General features: G+C 46.8%; 1 protein-coding gene across 22 annotated transcripts in view; it reads right to left on the reverse strand.

Moving 5' to 3' along the window:
* The window catches only part of BMAL1 (basic helix-loop-helix ARNT like 1), a 109,831-nt gene that overhangs the window by 26,556 nt on the left and 63,090 nt on the right, over positions 1–20,185 (reverse strand). For 9 of the 22 annotated variants that reach the window (XM_011750019.3, XM_071075070.1, XM_071075068.1 and 6 more), the window contains 7 exons: positions 10,586–10,711; positions 8,358–8,514; positions 6,239–6,386; positions 3,917–3,955; positions 3,597–3,638; positions 2,016–2,173; positions 184–263 (listed from right to left, as the gene is read on the reverse strand). In XM_011750019.3, the coding sequence (XP_011748321.2) occupies positions 184–263; positions 2,016–2,173; positions 3,597–3,638; positions 3,917–3,955; positions 6,239–6,386; positions 8,358–8,406 (516 nt within the window). In that variant the 5' untranslated portion in view covers positions 8,407–8,514; positions 10,586–10,711. The other 13 variants (XM_024794461.2, XM_011750032.2, XM_024794460.2 and 10 more) reach the window with 4 other exon arrangements.

Genomic DNA, 20,185 nt, shown 5'->3' on the forward strand with positions numbered 1-20,185 from the left:
GAGAATGGTTTTGTGGAAGAAATGTGAAGCCTGTCCAAACAATAAGATAAAGGGAGGGACCCGAGAGAGGAAGCAGGCCTAAAAAAAAAGCTCAGTGTTGAAACATCAAATTCCCACATGCTGCTACTTACTTGAAAATTTATCAAAACAAATGTTGTAAAACAATCCCATAATTGAACATACCCTGAGAATGAGGTGTTTCAATTCATCGTCTGATAGAAAAGTTGGTTTGTAGTTTGCTTCTGTATATGGATTGGTGGCACCTTAGGGGGGAAAAAGAGAAAGTATTGGTATACTTGATATTCAGAAAATGTCTCATTCTAATTTGCTGCCTCAAACCTTTCGCAAGTGGCCTAGTCCCTGTGACCTGGTATTTAAATTTCGTTGTTTAGGCCTTAACTGAGATGAGCCTAGATCTGGCTTTGGACGGAATGCTGTAAGCCAAAGATAATACCAGGGAAAAGAGAACACTGTTACCCACAGGAGACCTAACAAGCCTGTTTTTCTCATTACAGGGAAAACCAAGAGATAATAGAAGGAAGTTTAACAATCTGCTTCTAAGAGAGAAGGCAGCTCTGGAAGTAAACTGGTAGAGGCTCCTCAGAGAGTTCCCTCTTCTAAGATCTGTATTAAATGGGCTGTCTGGTAGTCCTTCAAATCACCACTCTAAATGTTCTTGGGAACCCATCCAGTCTGCCAGGCCCTGAGTAAATATATTGCGGAAGGCATTTAATGTGAGTTCCTCTTCATCGGGGTGAGTTAAATGAGTGTGGCAATGTGGAGGAATGCATTGCTTCAGTCAGTGCAGCTCCCACTCCCAGGACTGAAAGGGGACAAGACTTACGCTTAAAAGGTTGTCAATCTGGCATTTTTCAGGAGAACAATCACTTAACAGAGAAAAATGCCAGCAGTAAATGATTTGGAGTCTGCAGAATAGCGAGTGGAATAGTGAAAGAATAAAATGAAACGGATCTGTAACAATTCAAAGTGCCATGGGGAGGGAGGGAGACAGGACGTGTTGCAACCATTCAATTGATCCCTATCCCTGCTCTTTATTGTAACTTGAGATTTGCCACTTATTTCCAATTTAATAGAAATTAGTTTATAATAATTTAACCCGTGTTATCTTTGCTAATATGAATTTTTAAATGTCAGTCTCCCAGCACAGGATACAACATTTATATTTTTGGATAATGATCTAAAGTCAGAGAAAACCAGTTACTTCTTATTTCTGGTGGCTTTGTGCAAATATAAAAAGACGCAATTCTACCACGCAGGTCAGAGATCTGACTGAGCGCCCACTTTCCAATTTCCTCCAAAAGTCCAAGACTAGCTATGGAAAATTCCAGGAACAGCATTCACTAAAATGCCTGATATATTTCAGATTTCTCTTGTGGTTTGGATAAGTCACTTCCACTTTTCTGCCTCTGTTTTCTCACCCTCCCCACACTCAGAAAAGAAGGAAAATACTGCCTCCCTCACAAAGAGTGGATCTGGTTCGGGAAAATTCCAGGAAGATGAAAATATCTTCAGTGTTCATTCCTGACAACAAAATGCCGCGAGAACCCGCAACCCGTGACTCACTTTTCAAAGGAACCATGATGCATTTTCATCTTTGAAACTGACTTTTCTGTGTCACTGTGTGCACCTACATTTCTGCGTGTCATAATTGTAAGGATGGGATCCAGGCACAAACATAGGCAAGATGTGAGACATCAGAGCAGTATCGTGTCTGATAGGCACATAGCCTGATTACATGCATATACAGAGATGTGCAAAGCACATAGTTTCTATGCTCTGAGAATGTGTGACTGCAAAATTGCATGTCAAAACCCACATAAGCTCAATAATCACTTCATTTGGCATCACGGCTATTGCTGAAAAGTAAAGGCATACTACTCAAGGCTACATAATTGCAAGTAATAAACATCTGCCTTAGGGACAGGAACATTCTAGGCAAGGGTGGTAACATTTGTGGGCAAGGACATAAAGGACAATAGAGCCCAGGGTCTCACCTCTTAATGTTTTCATGTGCTGAACAGCCATCCTTAGCACAGTAAGTTTATCTAATTTCCTGGACATTGCGTTGCATGTTGGTACCAAAGAAGCCAACTCATCTATAAAACTGTTCATTTTATCCCGGCGCCGCTTTTCAATCTGACTGTGAGCTTCCCTGAACAACAATATGAAAAACGATTTCTTATAAAATGTAACCAAGCATCAAGAAAAGACGACAAAAATAAATGAGTTGTAACTGTTTTCAATGTTCATCTGACAAGGCAAATTTAGAATCTGCAGAATGTTCAAAATTAGACTTTTCTACTAAAGTCTCCAAGAAAATGGTCTCACTGCCAGGTCAGTATTAGTTTATGTTTACCTCATCCTTAGAATTCAGGAGAAAAGCTACAAAAATTGTCTTTTCAGAGTAAACTGAATTGTTCATTTCTCCTTTCTTTTCCTCTCAGCCTTTGCAAAATTGGATTTTGAAATGGGGGTGAAAGGACAGAGAAGGGAGGTGGTGGCTTCATAGCACAGAGCATCCAGAGCCCCGTGGGCTGTCCCTGAGGTCTGTGAGGAGCCTGCTGTGTGGCCGTGTGACCTGGGCAGGGCACCACTTCTTTCCAGTCACAGCCTCACTGACTAGGGCACCCAGTAACCAACACCATCATCCTTGGATCAACCAGGACTCCACCTAGGTGCAGCAGATGCTACATCTGTCCCCAGGAGCCTCCCCTGAGGAATGTCACACTCCTCCCTCCCGGGAGTGGCTGCCTGCTGAGGCAGGCTGACACTGACTGATGTGCATCTGCCATTGGTGACGGTCCTCCTAAGGAAGTGCAGCAACTATGGAAATTCAGTTTGCTGCAGCTGCCACAGATACAGAGCAATGGGAGCTCCTGCCAAGGCTGGCCTCTGAGGGAAGAGCTTGAAGCCTTAGGGCAGCCAATTTCTGCAGCCCCCTGTATCAGTCTGTCATGATGCAGCCTCAGAACACAGCCTGGTACTAACGGCAGAACTGAGGACCCAATGGGAAGAGGTCAGCAAGTGTGGCTGGAGGCAGGAAGGACCCAGGCAGAGAATCTACTAGAGGCACCTAGCGTGCCCCGTGTGGTGCATTCAGTTGCAACTCGCAGTGCAATAAGAGCCCCTGTCAGAAGCAAGTCCCAGCCATGTCTCCTGTGGAGGGCACTCCAGTCAGGAAGACGCAAATCACTGAGCAATGTCTCCTGTAGAGGGCGCTCCAGTCAGGAAGACGCAAATCACTGAGCCATGTCTCCTGTGGAGGGCGCTCCAGTCAGGAAGATGTCCTCTGCTGAAGATTGGGGAAAAACTTGAGCCTTGACTGATTTCTGCTACCTTCAAATCCCCTTCAGGTTAAAGGTGCTTAGACAGCAAAGAGTAAAGGCCAGCCCAGCATGGAGAGCATGGAGGGCAGAAGGCCACCTTGGCCAAGGCCCACTACCTGCCTGTTCCCTGAGGAGGTGACAGTGCCCAACAGGACTCTTAGACAGGAACGAACATGCAGAGCCTCCTTAGCTGCTCTCTAAGCAACCAGAACTAGAACGCTTTGTAGACAAAACGAGGTCCAAGATTACCTTGCATTTTTTATCCTTCCTTGGTGTTCTGTATATTCTAACCTGGAGGGAGGAAAAAGCAAAAGATAAAAACATAATTCCCTGGAGATGAATGGCAAAGTTACACATTGCTGTTTTCTTCCGCCCGATCCCTGTCATCTCTCTGCAGACACACAAGGGGATTGGGGGTTGAAGGGACACAGTGTGAGCCCACAGGCTCACAGCCTCCTTGCTCATCTCCAGCTGAGGACATGGGTGCTGCCCCAAGTAATAGAATGTGTAACAGTGCAAAGAAAATGGCTATAAGGATGCTGAAGTTCAAATTACTAGGTTCATGGTACCTTCCATGAGGGTCATCTTTGTCTGTGTCCATGCTTTCTCTGAAAAAACAAAAGAGAATGTGACTGCATGTTAATAAAGACATACAGAAGAGCTTCTTATCGTAAGACAGAAGGCTCTCATTTATCCAGAAACCAAACAATTAGAAAGCTGGAACAGCCACAGTATCGATTAATGATGTATAATAAGGGTAAAACAAACAAACAGAAATTAACTTGAACTTACTATAAAACCTGGACCAGCTTCTCAGGTTATCAAACAAAAGTTATCATCCCAAAAGAGTCTGTGTGTTAATATATATTTTACCATATTCTGATTGTTTGAAAATTGGGAATATGTAGTGTTTATAAAAATGCTTAGTTAAACATAGGCTTGAAATATCTCTAACCTCTCATTATCCCCATAATTCTGGATAAATGAAGCTTATTCCATTTGCAAAACATATTGAGCATCAAAAATAAATGTGCACACATATCTATTTGGCAGGGAAGGGGTGAAGTGAGGAGGGTGGAATTAAAGTACCAACAAAGTACTGAGCAGAGCCCCAGGCAGCTTTTCAAAGGCACTGCTGCCAAGTGTTCTGCTTCTCAGTTAGATGGGAACCCCTAGACTTCAGGAATTGGGATGGAGGGGCGTAGTGGGGCTGAGGGCCACAGAGGGTCCTGGGGTCACAGCAAAGATCTCCCTCCCTTTCACAGACTCCAGAGATCCAAGTTTCGTTGCATCCTGTGGTTCAGTAGAAGAAAAGAGACTGAAATCCCCAGAGGAAGGAGTTCCAAACCCCCCTCACAGCCTTCTCCTATCCACACATTTATCAGGAGGGCATGGACTGCCAGCTGGGCCTCTCTCCTTTTTCCTTTATCCCATAGGAAAAGAGAGATCATGGCCCTTCAAACAATGTAATCCCAAGGGCAAAAATAGCTGTTTCTAGGAGCACTGGATCATATCGTGGGCATTCTAGAACAGTGTTCCCAATCAGATGCCCTGGGGTTCCTCACAGGCAGAAGGTTTCCCCAGCTAGTTCTAAAGTTCAGAGATCATGCAGGCCGCACGGAAAAACAAAAATTCCCCCATCCCTTTTGTCTAGAATTCTATCTGTTCCTTGAGGCCAGGTGATAATCTCAGGTGAGAAAAAGCTCTGCCTGACAGTCATAGATGACTTCAGTTACATTAAAAGATAATGAAAGGGATTACGGTTGCTTAATTAATTGAGTCCCCATGAATTACAGAAGATTAGCAAACCAGAGTCCACAAGGGAAATCTTGGGTGGTGACCAAGCTGGAACCCACAGGTCTACATGACAGAGGCCTTAGAACACATCAGTGGCTCCCTCAGCGCTTGCTCAAGACAAAGGGTTTGTGGCCAACATCTCACAGTCTTTCTGCTGGGGAGTTACTGCTATGGAAGAATGCCCTCACAGCCCTCATACCCACTCTCCAGCCCCTGGGTGTTGGCTGTCTTAATCATCTGGGATAACTTACATATTAATCATAGCATCTCCTAGTGGGCATCTGACCTCCAGCCATTGTGCTCCCCAAATTCGACCTGTGAACTTCAGCAGAAAGGACATCTGCTGTAGGGGGGATACCTCCTTGGAGATTTTCCCTCATTAAACAAAAGAAAACCTCTTAAATGGACATTTGGGTAAGATTCCACGCAGGTGCTTCGGCAAAAGAAAATGTGCCTTTGAATGTTCTACACTGCCTTATTCCCGAGGTGTTTGTACATATATAGAAGGGATGACTGTGAGAGTGAAAATTTACTTAAATGAAAAGTCATTAAGTCTAAAAATAAACAAAAATACTATTTAATATAACAAGTTCATACTAATTTAAATAATGTTTAAGGACAATATCAATGTTCCTAAATTGTTTTCAGAGAGGACCTCCACTCATTCCTCCCATAAACATTCATTAAGCACCTGACACTTGCTGTCTTCCTCAGAGAGGTCCTCGGGCTAAGCTCTCTTTGAACCCCCTGAGATGACACCCATAGACTTAACCCTCTTGCTCAAAGGAGCAATGAAAGAAGAGGAAGAAAGGGGTAAAAGGCAGAACTTGGCCTTAAGGCTGTTATTTTCCCTGGGTGTAGAACATTTTGGGAATAGGAGGTGGAAGTTAAATGCCTCAGTAGTGCTGAAGGCTCCCTTCTTGCTTACAAACTAGGGGAAGGTAAAGCCAAAAACCAACTGTGTAGCCTCCTAGAGTTGGGTTTTTTATTCCCATCCCCTTTTCCAGGAGAAACAGTAGCTAGTTGCTAGATGTTCCATGCCCAAGAACTGACACCAAGTTTAACAAGAGGAAGACATGCCCCAAAGGCCTTACTGGTAGTCAGTGGAGCTGCCTTTCCGTTTGCGGTTGCAATCCACACCACTGGTACCAAGAGAGCCGGAAAGCAGGTCAGTGGGGCCCGGGGACATGAAATCACTGATGGTTGAAGAAATGTCCATTCTCTGGTCTGCCATTGGATGATCTGGAATTGTTACAAGAGGCACAAAGGCGTGTTTATTTCGATGAGCTCTCGAAAGCGGTGGAAAACCCAGGGTGGTGCTTGGGGGTTTGGTGGTGGGACGGGCGGGGCTGGGGGAGACCCGGGGCTGGTTTACAGCAGCACTAACGCATCTCTCACACCCCCGGACCCAGAACAGGCATGATAGAATGGAAAGAGCCTCATATTTATTTTAAGAGTTTTTGTAGGAAATTTAAGCTCACCCGCTCATTTTTCTGGTGAAGACATAAAAGCCTAGAGAAGCTGAGCAGATTCTCAGTCCCTGTGCTGTGGCATGGAAAAACTAAACCAGAACCAGAAACTCTAGGAGTGACAACCCAGGGCAGTTCCCATTGAGGGGACCAAATATCCCAGATGTTCTCCGACAATGCTAATTATTTTTCCTCCCTTTTCTCCACCAACAAAGCTAATTTTATTTTATTTTTATTTTTTACTTGTTTTGAGACAAAGTCTCACTCTGTCACCCAGGCTGGAGTGCAGTGGTGCAATCTCAGCTCACTACAATCTCCACCTGCCAGGTACAAGTGATTCTCATGCCTCAGCCACCCAAAATGCTGGGAAGCTGGGACTAAAGGTGTACACCACCACACCTGGCTAATTTTTGTACTTTTAGTAGAGATGGGGTTTCACCATGTTGGCCAGGCTGGTCTTGAACTCCCGGCCTCAAGAGATCTGCCCATCTCAGCCTCCCAAAGTGCTGGGATTACAAGTGTGAGCCACCACACCTGGCTGCTAATTGTATTTTCTTCTAATCAATAAACATATGATCAAGGAAACGAATAAATGCAAGTTCCTTATTATCTTTGTACTTCTGTTAGGACTTTTGAGAGCTTGTTTGGAGGTCCTAGCCGAAGAGCGCAGTTACTCATATACCCTTGACCAAAGACTGGTCCTCCTCTATCGGAGATGGTCATCCTTTTTGAGCATACAGCTTTGGGAGGGACGCACATGGACTGGCGAGGGAGGAATGGGACACCCGCCTAGCCAGCCAGATCAGCTCAATCAACCCTGGCGATCAACGGGGTGACAGATGTTGCAGCCAGATCATCCTCACATCCTGTTATGACCTTTGTAAACATTGTAAGAAAGCAGAAAATATCCTTTCTTCCACTGTAAGTCTTACTTGGGAATCAGGAAAATATGGTCCCCTCTATCACGGCCCAGGCAGTCGGCCTGTTTTCCCCCACTGTCAGCATCCTTTGCAAGGAAAGCCATGAATGATGAAATGAAGACATTGTAAAGAAATTTGCAAAACATTTTGAGAACTCATATTTTAAAAGCATTAAGCAAACCAGCCCTTGAAAAGGGCCTAACAAGTGCCTTGCAAGGGACTCTGACTCCAAGCCCAGTTGAAGAGGTTGGGCAGGGTGCCTGCCTACAGTCAGGGGGTCTGAGCTCCGTGAAGTAGGACTGGAGCTGTCACTATCCCCCTCTGGACCCAACTTCCTTCATCTGCAAAACAGGAGGGTGAGTGTGAGCTACTGTTTCCCACTGTCACTGTTCTGCTGACAGATAAGTGAACCAGTTGCCTCCTGGTTAGATGACTGCCATTTTTTCACTTTGATAAGCACTGCTAGGGTGAACATCTTTGTGCATGTATCTCCTTGCATTTGAGCGATTATTTCTTAGAATAAATTTCTAAAGGTGGGACTGACAGGTCAAAAGGGGACACATGTATTCTGGAACATACTGTAACACTGTGCTCCAGAAAAGCGACAATAATTTCTATCCCCAACAAGAGTTCTTGCCAGTCTGAAGAGGAAAAAAAGACCTCATTGTTTTTACTTGTATTCTTCAGCTATTACTGATGGTGCTCTTCTGTTTACAGGCGTTTCTCTGTCTTCCCTTGTGTCTGCTCATGTCCTGTTTTTCTACCACAATGGCCTCCTACCCCGTGTTCACCTGTGTAACAGGGCATGGCTGGAGAAAACATACCCCTTAGAGGCCTGCATGCCGCCCAGCGATGCTTCATTCCCCTGGCCATTTATTTTCTCATTCTGCTATGAAGGACTTCATACTTTGTCCTCTCTCCTCAAACTTCCATCATCTCCTCAGTCTCCATTCTCCGCTGAGGACTCTGCTTCTTAGTGAACTGAGAAAAGAGGCAGGTGCACACCCACCACCTCCTTAGATGCTCCTACTTAGGATCCCTTCCCAGCTGATGCCTGGATTCTACCTCTCCCACCTCCTCGAGACCACCATTTCAGAACCCTCGCCCCAGCCCAATCCTGCACCATCCACTCTCCCCACGCTACTGAATCATTTCCACTTGGGTAAAAACAAGAGTTACGTAATTCCCATCTTGGGAAAAATAAACTTACTTGAATACCATCCTCCTCCAGCTATTGTCCCATTTCTCTGTCTCCGGTTTTTTTCCTCTTATTCTCAATAACCCAACTCCAATCAGATTCTCTCCCCATCATTCCCACAAAACAACCCTTGTCAGGCTGACCAGTGACCTCCCCACTGCTAGATCCAATGGCCAGTTCTCTCCTTGCCCATCAGCACATCCAGGAGAGCTGACCTCGCCCTTCTCACTGTCTCATGGCTTGGGAGATCCCCCTTCTTGCAGGATTCCTTCCATTTCAGTGGTCACTCCTTTTTGCTGTCTTTGGCTGGCTCCTTCTCATCTCCCTCAACTTCAAGGAAGGGTCACATGGATGTCCTGGGCCCTCTTCTCTATCTACACACGCTCTCCAGGGGCTCTAGTGTCATTCCTTCAAATACTATAAACACTGTAACAACTCCCAAGTTTACATCTCCAGCCCAGATGTCACCCTGAATTACAGATTTTTATGGCCGACCACCTCCCTGACGTCCTCACTTGAATATACAAGAAAGATGTCAAACTGAAACATCCATAACCAAAACTCTAATTCTCTCCAAGCCAAGCCTCTCAGTCATTCCTATGTCAATCCTTCTGGTTGCCAGGCCCCAAACCTAGAAGCCATCCTGACTCCTTTCTTTCACAACCTGAATTCAATCCATCAGCAAATCCTATCAGCTCGACATTCAATGACTTTCCCTTTTTCTTCACATGTCATTTCATCAGTGAAGCCCCCTTGAATAGCCATATAATGCAAACCCTGCCAAGCCTCCCTAGCCCAGCCCCCTGCTTAATGTTTTGTCCTTAGCCCTCGTCAACATGTGACCTACCACAATCTCCCATATTCATTGGCTGTCCTCTCCAGCAGGGTCTAAGCACCAGGACAGCAGGCACAGTAATTACTCCCTGTGCCCTTAGTGCCCAGAATACTTTCTAGTACATACTAAGTGCTCAATAAAGATATATTGAATGAAAGAATAAATTTGTATACCAAGAATATTAATTTGTTCATCACTGATGTTGCCAACACTTTTTCCACCCTTTTGCTTAACTTTGTTTACGATATTTGTATGTGGCACCAAAAGTGACATGTTTTAAAAGCCTTTTCTTACCCAGAATAATATAAATATTCTCTGTTTTCCTAAGATTTTAATGATTTTTTTAATTTAATGCTATTTGGAAATTATTTTGATATACTATCTAAGCTTAGGAATTTATTTCCCTCTAATGGATAGGAAATGTTTTCTAACACCATTTGCTAGCTCATACATCCCATTGTCACTAACCTGAAATACACCTTTATTGATTTATCACCTATTTCTGGACTCTCTACTCTGTTCCTCTGATCTAGTTATTTCCACCACAGTACCATACTGTTTTTATGACTGCACTTTAGAATACATTTTAATAGCTAGCAGAACAAATACTCTCTCACCGCTCTTTATTTTCAGAAATTTCCTAGCTATTCTCTCTGATTTACCTCTCAAGAAGTATTTCATGATTATTTAATCATATTAAAGACCCTGTTGGGTGGGTGACATTGTTGTTATTTTGTCATTAACATTTACAGAAGCAGGGCCAGGAATGAGTACCGAGCCCCGCCCTCAGGGTCTTGGTGATTTATGGAGCCCTGGTCCCCTTGGACCACGCAGCAGACATGAAGTACCTCCAGAATCCCCCACTCCCTTTTTTGACCAGTCAAACAACCGCATGAGGTGGAATATCCCAAGTTTCAGAGTTCCTGGAAGAAACTACGCTTCCTAAAGGAAGAACTGCCATGCAAGCTACCAATAATCATCAGTTCACAGGGGGCAGGAATGGGATACTACTTTGTTACCTGAAGTTACAGTTCTTACACCCCAGATCCAGCTTGGGAGGAGTTAGGGGCCTCTGGACTTGGTCACCTCAAAGCGATTTTCATGTTTTATAATTTCTTTTCAGGCGGTCAGCTTCTTCCAAAAACCTACAGTGGGGGCCACAAGAAAAGAAAACCCAGACAGGTCACTTTGAGGTACGTAAGTGTAAAAATCTCTTAGTAGCTAAGGGAGACAGTGGAGATGGTTCATGATTCCTAATTACAGGGAGGAAGGCTGGGCGAGCACGTCACATTCTACCGGCACTTACCACCCCTTGCTGCCTGGCCATCCTTCAGCTTCTTGTTAAAGCTAAGTTGCCAACACATGAAAAAAATCTGGCAGGAGATATTTTCTGTGAAAAACAATGCCTTCAAAGTTACTAAAACTGGATTCTTGGGCATGTCCCTAGAAGAAAGTTAGTTGTGTTTTTTTTTTTATTTCTCCTACGGGGTCAAGTAATCATAATTGTGAAAACTTGCTGAGTGTGATTTTGTGTCAGGCTCTATCCTTATTGTTTCATGTAGATTAACTCACTGAAACCTGAAAGTAACTCTATGAGGTAGACACTTCTGTGTTCTCCGTTTTACAGAAGAGACTGAGGCACAGAGAGGTGCAAAAACTAGCCAAAGTCACATAGCAAGAGAGTGGTAGCCTCCAGAAGCTACCTCACTGCTGAAGACACCACTTAGCTCTTGCTAGGTTGAAGGTAGTGGCCTGAAGCCAGACAACAAGAACAATGAAAAACAACAGAAAACAAGTCTTCAGAAAACATTAAGCCGAAACATAATGCCAGCAGAGCCAACACCTGAAGCGAACTGCTGAAGCAAGCTCCTCGGTCTAAAGAAAACATCAGTGAATCTCAAGTGCATCTGGGCACATACGAAGTTAAGAAAGAAAGAAATTCTGAAACAGGGTTCATGGTAGCCACGTGGCAGTGCTGCCCTCCCACTTACTGAAAGGACTGAGGGGTCTCCTGTCCACCCTATGACTCATGTGGAGGATTCCTGTGTCTGGCAGGAACTGGCTCTGAAAGGAAGAAAAGGGTCACCCCACATCCTCCTAATCCATCCCTGCACTGCCTTGAGATGGCAAGATTTAGATTTTAAACAGGGCTTTCCTGACCTTTCTGAAGCAAAAATTTTGGCATTTCAAATTTCACTGGTTAATTCTTGCAGTCTTTGGGGTATCTCTGCCTCGATCGTTACAGAGATCTCCAAATGAATATCTGCAAATACAACTGCTTCCAGCCTCCCAAGGCATTCATTCCCCATTGCAATCTGATTCAAGAAACCTCACTTTCGGATTCTGTTAACCCCAGTCTGGGCACATGCAAATAATGTGACCAGAAATTTTGGGCTTCTCGTTCTTGAGCCTCAACTGGTAAAGCAGCAGCAAATGGATGTGAAATCCCCAGGCTTAATATACGTAATTCCATCTAAATCTGATTCTCTGTTTAGGTCGCATGCTATCCTCCCAGCCCCCAAATTAGCAACCCAGAACCTACCCTGGGCTTCCTTCTTCTCTCCCTCCCACACCCCACAGCCCCCACACAGCCCTCTAAGGGATGGGCCCAGCCACTTCCTTCTAGCTCCTTGTCACTGCCTCTGTTCAGTCTGCTGTCCTCTCCAGCCCCATTGCCTCCCCACTGTGGTCAGAGGCGGGACACCCCCTTGCTCAGACCATTGCAATAGCTTCACTGCTCCCCCTAAGTCTTCCAGACAAAGTTCACCGCCCCCCCAGCAGGAAACATCAGGCCTTGCTTAATCTTCAGCCCAACCCTCCCATCTGCTGCCCAAAGCCCCCGACAGACTGAAGATGATAGTTCCCAGAACCACCTGCCTCTGCTGGGCCCACATTTCTTGGAGGTGTGGCTCCCTTCAACCACCCTGTCACCTGATAAACTCCTACTTTCCTTTCCTGTGCCTGCAGGCACACCTCCTGGAGAAGCCTTCAGAGCTGTATCCTCTCTCCCTGGCTCTCCTGCAGCAGCTCCTGCCCAGGTTCCTTCATGCCCTGTGGCCATTCTCTGCTTGTAGGCGTGTCTCCTCCACCACCCATAAGCTTCAGGTAGGTAGGGCCTTATTTATAGGCATCTCCTGTGCCTGGTCTCATGCCTCACTCCAGGTGGTACTCAACAAATGCTAAATAAATGAAGAACTTCATGTCCTTTCTCGTTCTCTGAGTTCCCTGAAATTTACTTAATTATTTAATTATTTTTTGAGACAGTCTTGCTCTGTTGCCCAGGCTGGAGTGCAATAGCATGATCTCGGCTCACTGCAACCTCCGTCTCCTGGGCTCAAACCTTCCTCCTGCCTCAGTGTGCTATGTAGCTGGGACTACAGGTGTGCACCACCATCATGTCCAGCTAGTTTTTACATTTTTTGTAGAGAGGAGGCTTTGCAATGTTGCCCAGGCTGGTCTCAAAGTCCTGGGCTCAAGCAATCTGCCCATCTCGGCCTCTCAAAGTGCTGAGATTACAGGCATGAGCCACCAGGCCCGGCCCTGAGTTCCTTGAAATTTAGATGAAGGATCCAAATTTCAAGCACTAAACTCCATATGAAATTTCTCATTTTGATCAATTTTCCCAATATTCAAATTTAAAGAAATAATAATAATAAATGCTAATAGATTTTGGTACTTTTGCAAAACAAAAATCAAAAAGCCTTTTTAATTTTTTTTGAGACAGGGTCTCACCCTGTTGCCCAGGCTGGGGTGCAGTGGTGTGATCATAGCTCACTGCAGCCTAGAACTCCTAGCCTCAAGTGATCCTCCCACCTCAGCCTCCCAAGTAGCTGGGGCTACAGGCATGTGCCACCATACGCAGCTAATTTTTTATTTTTAGAAGAGACAAGGTCTCACTATGCTGCCCAGACTCCTGGGCTCAAGCAATCCCTCCATCTCGGCCTCCCAAAATGTTGGGATTATGGGCATGAGCCACCACGCCCAGCCTCAAAAGCCTCTCTTGCATGCTTAGACAAGGTAAGGAAGCTAAACCAGTTGTGACACTTAATTAACATTATTTCTGGGAAACTGTTTTCTGCCCAAGAAGGCATTCTTAGATGCAAGAACAATAAATAAAACAACAAAAGATAAAAAAGAAAGCCTCTTCTGGGCTACTTCCAAAAGGGATTTGAGCCAAAAGAGGTGCCTTTGAGAGGGTACCCTTGCCAACGGTGGGCTCTGAGGGGCGCCCTGACCCGGCCATCCACATGGCATGTGGTGAGGATGCTCTGGGGAGAGTGTGGCCTGTGGTCCTGGAGTCAGGGGCTGCAGGTGTGCCCACTTCTGAGCTAGAGAGCCCCAAGGTGAGATGGAGTCTTGCTGGACCGCCAGAGAAAGCAGGGCATGGAGGGACTTGCGCAGGATGCCTTGGAAGAATGTGAGGGCACCCTCCATTCCACCGAGGAGCATGGCGAAAGGATCTCAGGGGTCCCACAGGAAGGGGCAAGGAGGGTGGAAGAGAAGTCACAGCCCAGCCTGCCCTGCAGAGAGAGGCCTTGGCAGCTGAGAAAGGTGAGGGCATCAACCACTAGAAGGCGTCCAAAGGAGATACAGCTGCTCCTCTGAGCAGAGCAGGGTAAAGCTGAACACTGCCCCTCAAGAAACCCATACCCACTATCTACAGGAAGATGATCACATCCAAGACCCCCAATCCAGACCAGGTGACTCTCCTTTCCCTGGTCCCTGCTCCAGCACCTTAAAAAGCAAAAGAACAGAAAGGTGAGCCTGGCAGAGTGGATCAGTGTTCCAGGCTGAGCTACCCCACCCAGTGGGAAGGTTCTGCACAGCCTGGTGGCAGGGCTGGCCATGTGACTGACCCCGACCAGTGAATGAGAGCAGAAGTCACAGCCACAGCCTTCTAAAGGACCTTTAACATGTGTTCCTCTGTCTGCCCAAGACCGTCAATTTCCCAGATAGAGGCTCCTCCTTTAGCCAAGGCCCTGGATGGACAGTAGCACAACGAAGAAATAAACCTTTGCTACAGTAAGCCACTGAAATGTTGAGGTTGTTTATTACCAGGGTGACCAACTCATCCATTTGCCCGGGACCTTCCCATTCAGCACTGAAAGTCCTGCATCCCAGGAAATTCCTCTGTTCCAGACAAACCAGGATGGTTGGTCCTGTAGTCAGTGCTATTGTACAACTCATCATATGGTGACAGACACGGGCAGGAAGAAGGAAATTAAGCCTAGGATTCTACAGCCACAGATCAAGCCTGATCCAAGAGCAGGAACAGGAAACAATGGCATTTACAATAAACAAGTTTAATCTTCACAATAATCTATCCATTCATTGTGATCATTATCCCAATTTTCAAGGTGAGGAACTAAGAACTGAAGAGGCAACTTGTCTTACTTAAAATGACACAGCTAGCAAGTGGGGATGAAACCCAGGTGTGTCCAGCTTTACTGCTGGTGCTTCTAACTACCACATTGCTGCCAATCCTGCCTCCAAAAACCACCTCCCAAAAGTATAATACAGAGACAGAAGCAACACAAACAAAACATAAAAAGCAAGCATTCCTGGAAAAGGAACAAGGAGAATTTATAAGAAAAAGAAATCCTGGGTCAGGAAAGCCACAGGAACTGAGCAAACAAGTTATCTCTGAGCTTCCTGGCAGCCAGGGCAGAGAGGGAAATGCTGGCTCTCACTCTTTTAAGACCTGGAAGTGTATCAGGGAGTTCATCAGGACAGGCCTGAGCAAGGAGAGCTGTCTCTGGGAAGGTTCTCTCTATGGGACCTGAGTAATACTATGCTGAATGGCTTGGGGAAAACAAGTGTTATAAAAGAACAGAGGCCTTCCCCCTTTTTAAAATGGGACCCCAGTGAAGGCCTGCCTCTCCTTCTGGCCCACAGTGTTACCCCTAGTGTGACAGCTGGGTGGAGCTCTGTTAAAACACTTGGTGAAGCCCCAGAATGTCACTTGGGTAGCAGCCTTCCATGATGTGGCGAGCTTAGGAAAATAGGGACAATAGTGAATCAACACCCTTGACGACTCTGTCTGGTATCCGTGTGCTTACTGATCTACTTCTCCACAAAACTCCCAATCCCCAGCAGGGGTGCGTGAGTTGCCACCTCTGCTTTCCCACAACCTACCTACAGGGAGCTGGCCCTGAGCACAGCACATGCTCCAGAAATACTGCTCTCCTTCCCCAGCCCAAACATACATGCAGATGGCCCCTGGCCCCACTCTTCACTACATGGTGCCTGCCCTGATGTCTGCAGAGGGAGTGAACACTGAATTGCTCTGACCTGTTCATGCTCTGATCTGTTCAGAGGGCGGTGCCTCTGAGCAGAGGTGAGAGGCTGATGGGGTCCTGTCCCCATTGCAAGTCCTGCCCGACCTCCATGGTTACTGTGACCGCCCGTGGGGAGCCTTGCTTTGCAACAGATTTAGAAAACCTTCACTGAATGTCAGCAGATGCCTTGAACCTAAGGTAACAGGTGTTTGCACAAGGATCATTCAATAAGCATTTCTCTAGCCCCTAGCAGAAACCACAATGGGGACGAAGACAGAAATCAGCAGTCCTTACATTCAAGATGTCCTCAGTCCAGCTAGAGGGACAAGTGTTTTAATAAGTACATGTCAGCATGACCAATTCACAGGCAAGCCATGTTTACAGCTGTACAAGCAATGCACTGCCCTACTCCAGAGGTGCCTGGGGGTTTAGAAGTGGCAGATATTTGTTGAGTCATGATGACAACTCTCCAGCAGGTGGCAGTCAAGTGTCTTGAGGAAGGCGTGCTTTTTTTGTAGCAGTGGGGCATAGGTAAGGTACAAGAGCAGAACAGACGAAAAAATGATTTGTTTGTGGGCTTGGGTGTGTGTGGAGGGGTGCTGAGGAGGTGTTAATAAAAGGAGAACGGACCAGCGAAGAGGTCTTAGGAGGTGTTGCAGGGGTTTGCCGGGTGGCCTGGCTGGTAGGGAGAATGCCCTGAGCAGAGGACAGCAGTATATGCAGTGGTACTTCAGTCTCAAAGGTGCTGGTTGTCAGGTGTTGGGGTGTGAGGAGGGCCCATTTGTGGCCCTTGGGTACCCAAATTCAACTGGTAGCTCTAGATGCTTGTGGATCCCCAAATTAAACATCAATCAAGGAGACGGCATTTGGAGCTATGGGGCTTGATCAGTTGAGAGGATCCCGCAAGGAGTAAGATTTGTAAATCTGGGGCACTATGTCAATCAAAACAAGGCTGGTCTTTGTGGAAAAGAACCCCAATATCGTTGATAGAGGAAAGTCCACAGAATCCCAGTCTCCCAGACAGCTACTGAGGGTTGGTAGAGGGATTCAGAGATCTAACTAAGTCACCAAACAGGACTAGTTCCCCCAGGGCATGCACCTAGCTCAGTAAAGGCACTCGGTTTGCTGAATGATAAAAGCGATGTCTTCTGAACCCTTTGCCAAGTCCATCACTGAGGTGTAGAAAGAAAACAAGCTACCAACCCACTGGGCATCCTTGGGGGGGACTCTTGGTCCTGGATGTGGAGGTACAGGCCACGGATGAGACAGCTGTGGAAAGTGGCCTGACTCCACCTGACCACTGAGCAGCTGCCCAAATTGAAGTGGCCCAGGATGAGGCAGCAGAGCAAACAAAATGGTCACAATGGGAGCATCTGAGTTGGCAAGCAGATCGAGGAGATTACTCTTTCAACAGGGCTGATTATAATGACTGCAGAATGAGTTGGAGTCCCAGGAACCATCAATCCCCTTAACATTTCCATGAAGCATCTGAAAAGGGAACTGATACCACTTAGTGCTTTTACTGCTCTAGACCCTTTATAACATAGTGATTCAAAGCATGCTCTCTGATGGGAGATGGCGGTCAAGTTTCAAATCCTGACCCCATCATGTATGAGTGCCTAGCGTTCAAATCTCAGGTCCCACATTTACCAGCCGTGTGATGTTGGGCACAACATTTAGTCTGTATGTGTCACTGGTCTCTGACCCGACCTGTAGGATAAGGATAACATTACCTGCCTCACAGTTGTGGTGAAAAGTGAGCTATATAAAGTGCTCAGAATGGTGTCTGGAGCATAACAAGCCCTCTGTAAGTGTCATTATTATCTTCCCATTAACCATCACAACAGTCTCATAAGACAACTAGCTAATGTTTCATCCGCTATCTTACAGATAAGGAAACTAAGTTTGAGAGGGTAAGTAACTTGATCGAAATCAGTGATTTTGTATAATGGGAAGGAAGATTTAAACACAGGCCAGTCCCATCTAAAGCCCATACTCCGTCCACTGTGCAGCACAGCCTCCATGCAAACTAAGAAATGGGCACAGTCCAGAGGGTGCAGGGATTTACAAATTCTTCAAAAAGTACTTCCCAAAGTTCTGCCATGGAACACTAATCCCACAGGATTGTAATGATGTTATCTGGGGGGAAAAATCAGGGGCCAAATACGTATAGGGAATGCTGGGTTCAATAGTTAGGTGTTTCTTCTGCAAGGCTTCTTGGACCTTTAAAGATGGGCCCATGGAGGGTGAAGGTCTAAGGGCAGTGGAGTCTGAGTCCCAAGTGTATGCATCCACACACCATTTATCACCTCACGTCTAACAGCCAAGGGTTCCATGGGGCACACAAGGGGAACCGTGCTCTGCAAAGCCATTCAGGATTAGGAGTCCCCTCCTGTGTGACCCTCCCCGCCCCCTGCTGATTTCCTCACCAGAAAGAGCTTATTTCCCAGCCTCTTGGCTCCTCTGAAAGCAGCCCAGGCTCTGAGGTTCATGTCCCACTTTTTCTTCTGAGTGGTCTCTGGCCACTTCCTTTGCCTAGTGCATGCTCACTGGCCTGGCACTGTCCTATGCCCCTCATGCAGACCCTATGCATTTAGCCCACGGCCCGTCCCAGAACCAGGAATTTTTTGCAAGAGTTTTCCCCCAGCCTAGACCCCAGAGATGGTCTGCGTTACCTGGAGGACAACATGGGATCTGAAGCCACAAAGAGAACTCCCAGGTGCTTCCTCTCCCCAGGCAGGGTCCAGGCCTTGTTCCCCTCTGCACCCCGGCACCTAGCACTCCACATGTGGGGGCAAGGCCGGGGGCAATATGCGCTCTCTGTCTGCCACATCCCTCCAGTCCTGCCACTTCCACTCTGGGGACCAGGCTGGTGAGGCCAAAGCTCTCTTCCCAACCCTTGGTCTCAACACGCCCCTACGTTCAAAGAGGGCACAGGGTACAATCCCTGATGGAAGCAAGAAGGATCAACAAGTCATGCTCAAGGACCAGCTAAGTGAAGGCGCATCCACCTGGCTCCTATTTCTTTTCATTTTTTTCCTGCCTGTCCTTGTCTTTAATTGCTACAGAATAAGAGGAGAGAGCCTGGTTCTACAGACTCAGGGGAGGAACACTCCTTTCACCAGCAAACTTACTGCCTGAAGTTGAAGAAAATTCTGGAAAACATCTGCATCTTGTTCTAAAGGAAACAAAAGAATGCACTGCTGTTATTTGGTGGCAAAGGGAGAGAGGCCGGTGTGAGGGAGGGTGGAGTTAGGATGGAGCACCTGAAAGGTGCTTGTGTTTCTGGCTAGGGCTTAGGGTTTGCCAACAAGACAGGCAGGGCCAGGCGGCAGGGGCTGAGCTCAGGGCGGGCTGAGACGCAAAGAAAACCACACGCCTTCTTCGAGAATGTGGGGAGAATGGGAAGAACATTCAACAGCAGAGAAAGGGAATATTATAGGATCTTAGATGGAACGGCCTACACCTTTTACCACAGTAAAGAGCAAGGCCAACTACAAAGCAGGGTGGTGGGACCCCAGGACAGGCAGGAAGGGATGTGTGGGGCGGGAAGCCTGCACAACAGCAGAGCCTCCTGGCAGGGCCGGGCAGCGGGCATGTCTCCAGAGCAGGCCGGCCAGGTATGGGACCTTCTTGACAGAAGAGGAAGCAAGTGGCAGCAGAAGAAGAGGCTGAGGGTTCTCCCCCAGGTACCAGAAAGGCAGGAGAAGTGGGTTTTGACAACAGAGTGAGGGGATTCTGGGTGCCTGAGGAGAGGTAGGGCAGGATGGTGGTCAGTGCAGGGCCTCTCAGGTTCCAATTCCAGCCCTGCCACTTACTAGTTACATGTCCTAGGAAAGTTAGGTGACCTCCAGGAGCTAGAGATGCCTCATCTGTAAAAGGGGGGGATTCCCTGCACTAGATTGTTGCGCAGACCAAATGAGTTGAATATAAGAAAACACCTAGCATGCTCAGTGGTGCCCACTATAGCCATGGAAGTGGATGGCCTTGTGCTGGTTGAAAAGGGCAAAGGCTGGGAAAAGTGATGTCAGGAGATGCAAACTCAGGTTGAAATCTTGGGGATGCAGGAACTCAGAGATGGTGACAGCAGAGGTGGCAAGAGGACATGAAGGAACTTAAAGCTGGAGAGATCCAGGACAGTGACCTCTGGGAACGAGGAAGGAGTCGAGGAGAATGGCTGCAGGGAAGGCTACAGGTGTCCTGGGGGTGGGTCTGGAAGGCATTCCAGAGGGCAGCATTTTGTAGCAGGAAGCATTGAGGACTCAAAATAATTTGAAAAGTGAATGGAGTTTTAAGAGTCCAACTGCTTTGTTTTAATATAAAACAGAGACAGCTCCGAAA

This window comes from Macaca nemestrina, chromosome 12 (genome assembly GCF_043159975.1).
Source record: "Macaca nemestrina isolate mMacNem1 chromosome 12, mMacNem.hap1, whole genome shotgun sequence".
NCBI lineage: Eukaryota > Metazoa > Chordata > Mammalia > Primates > Cercopithecidae > Macaca > Macaca nemestrina.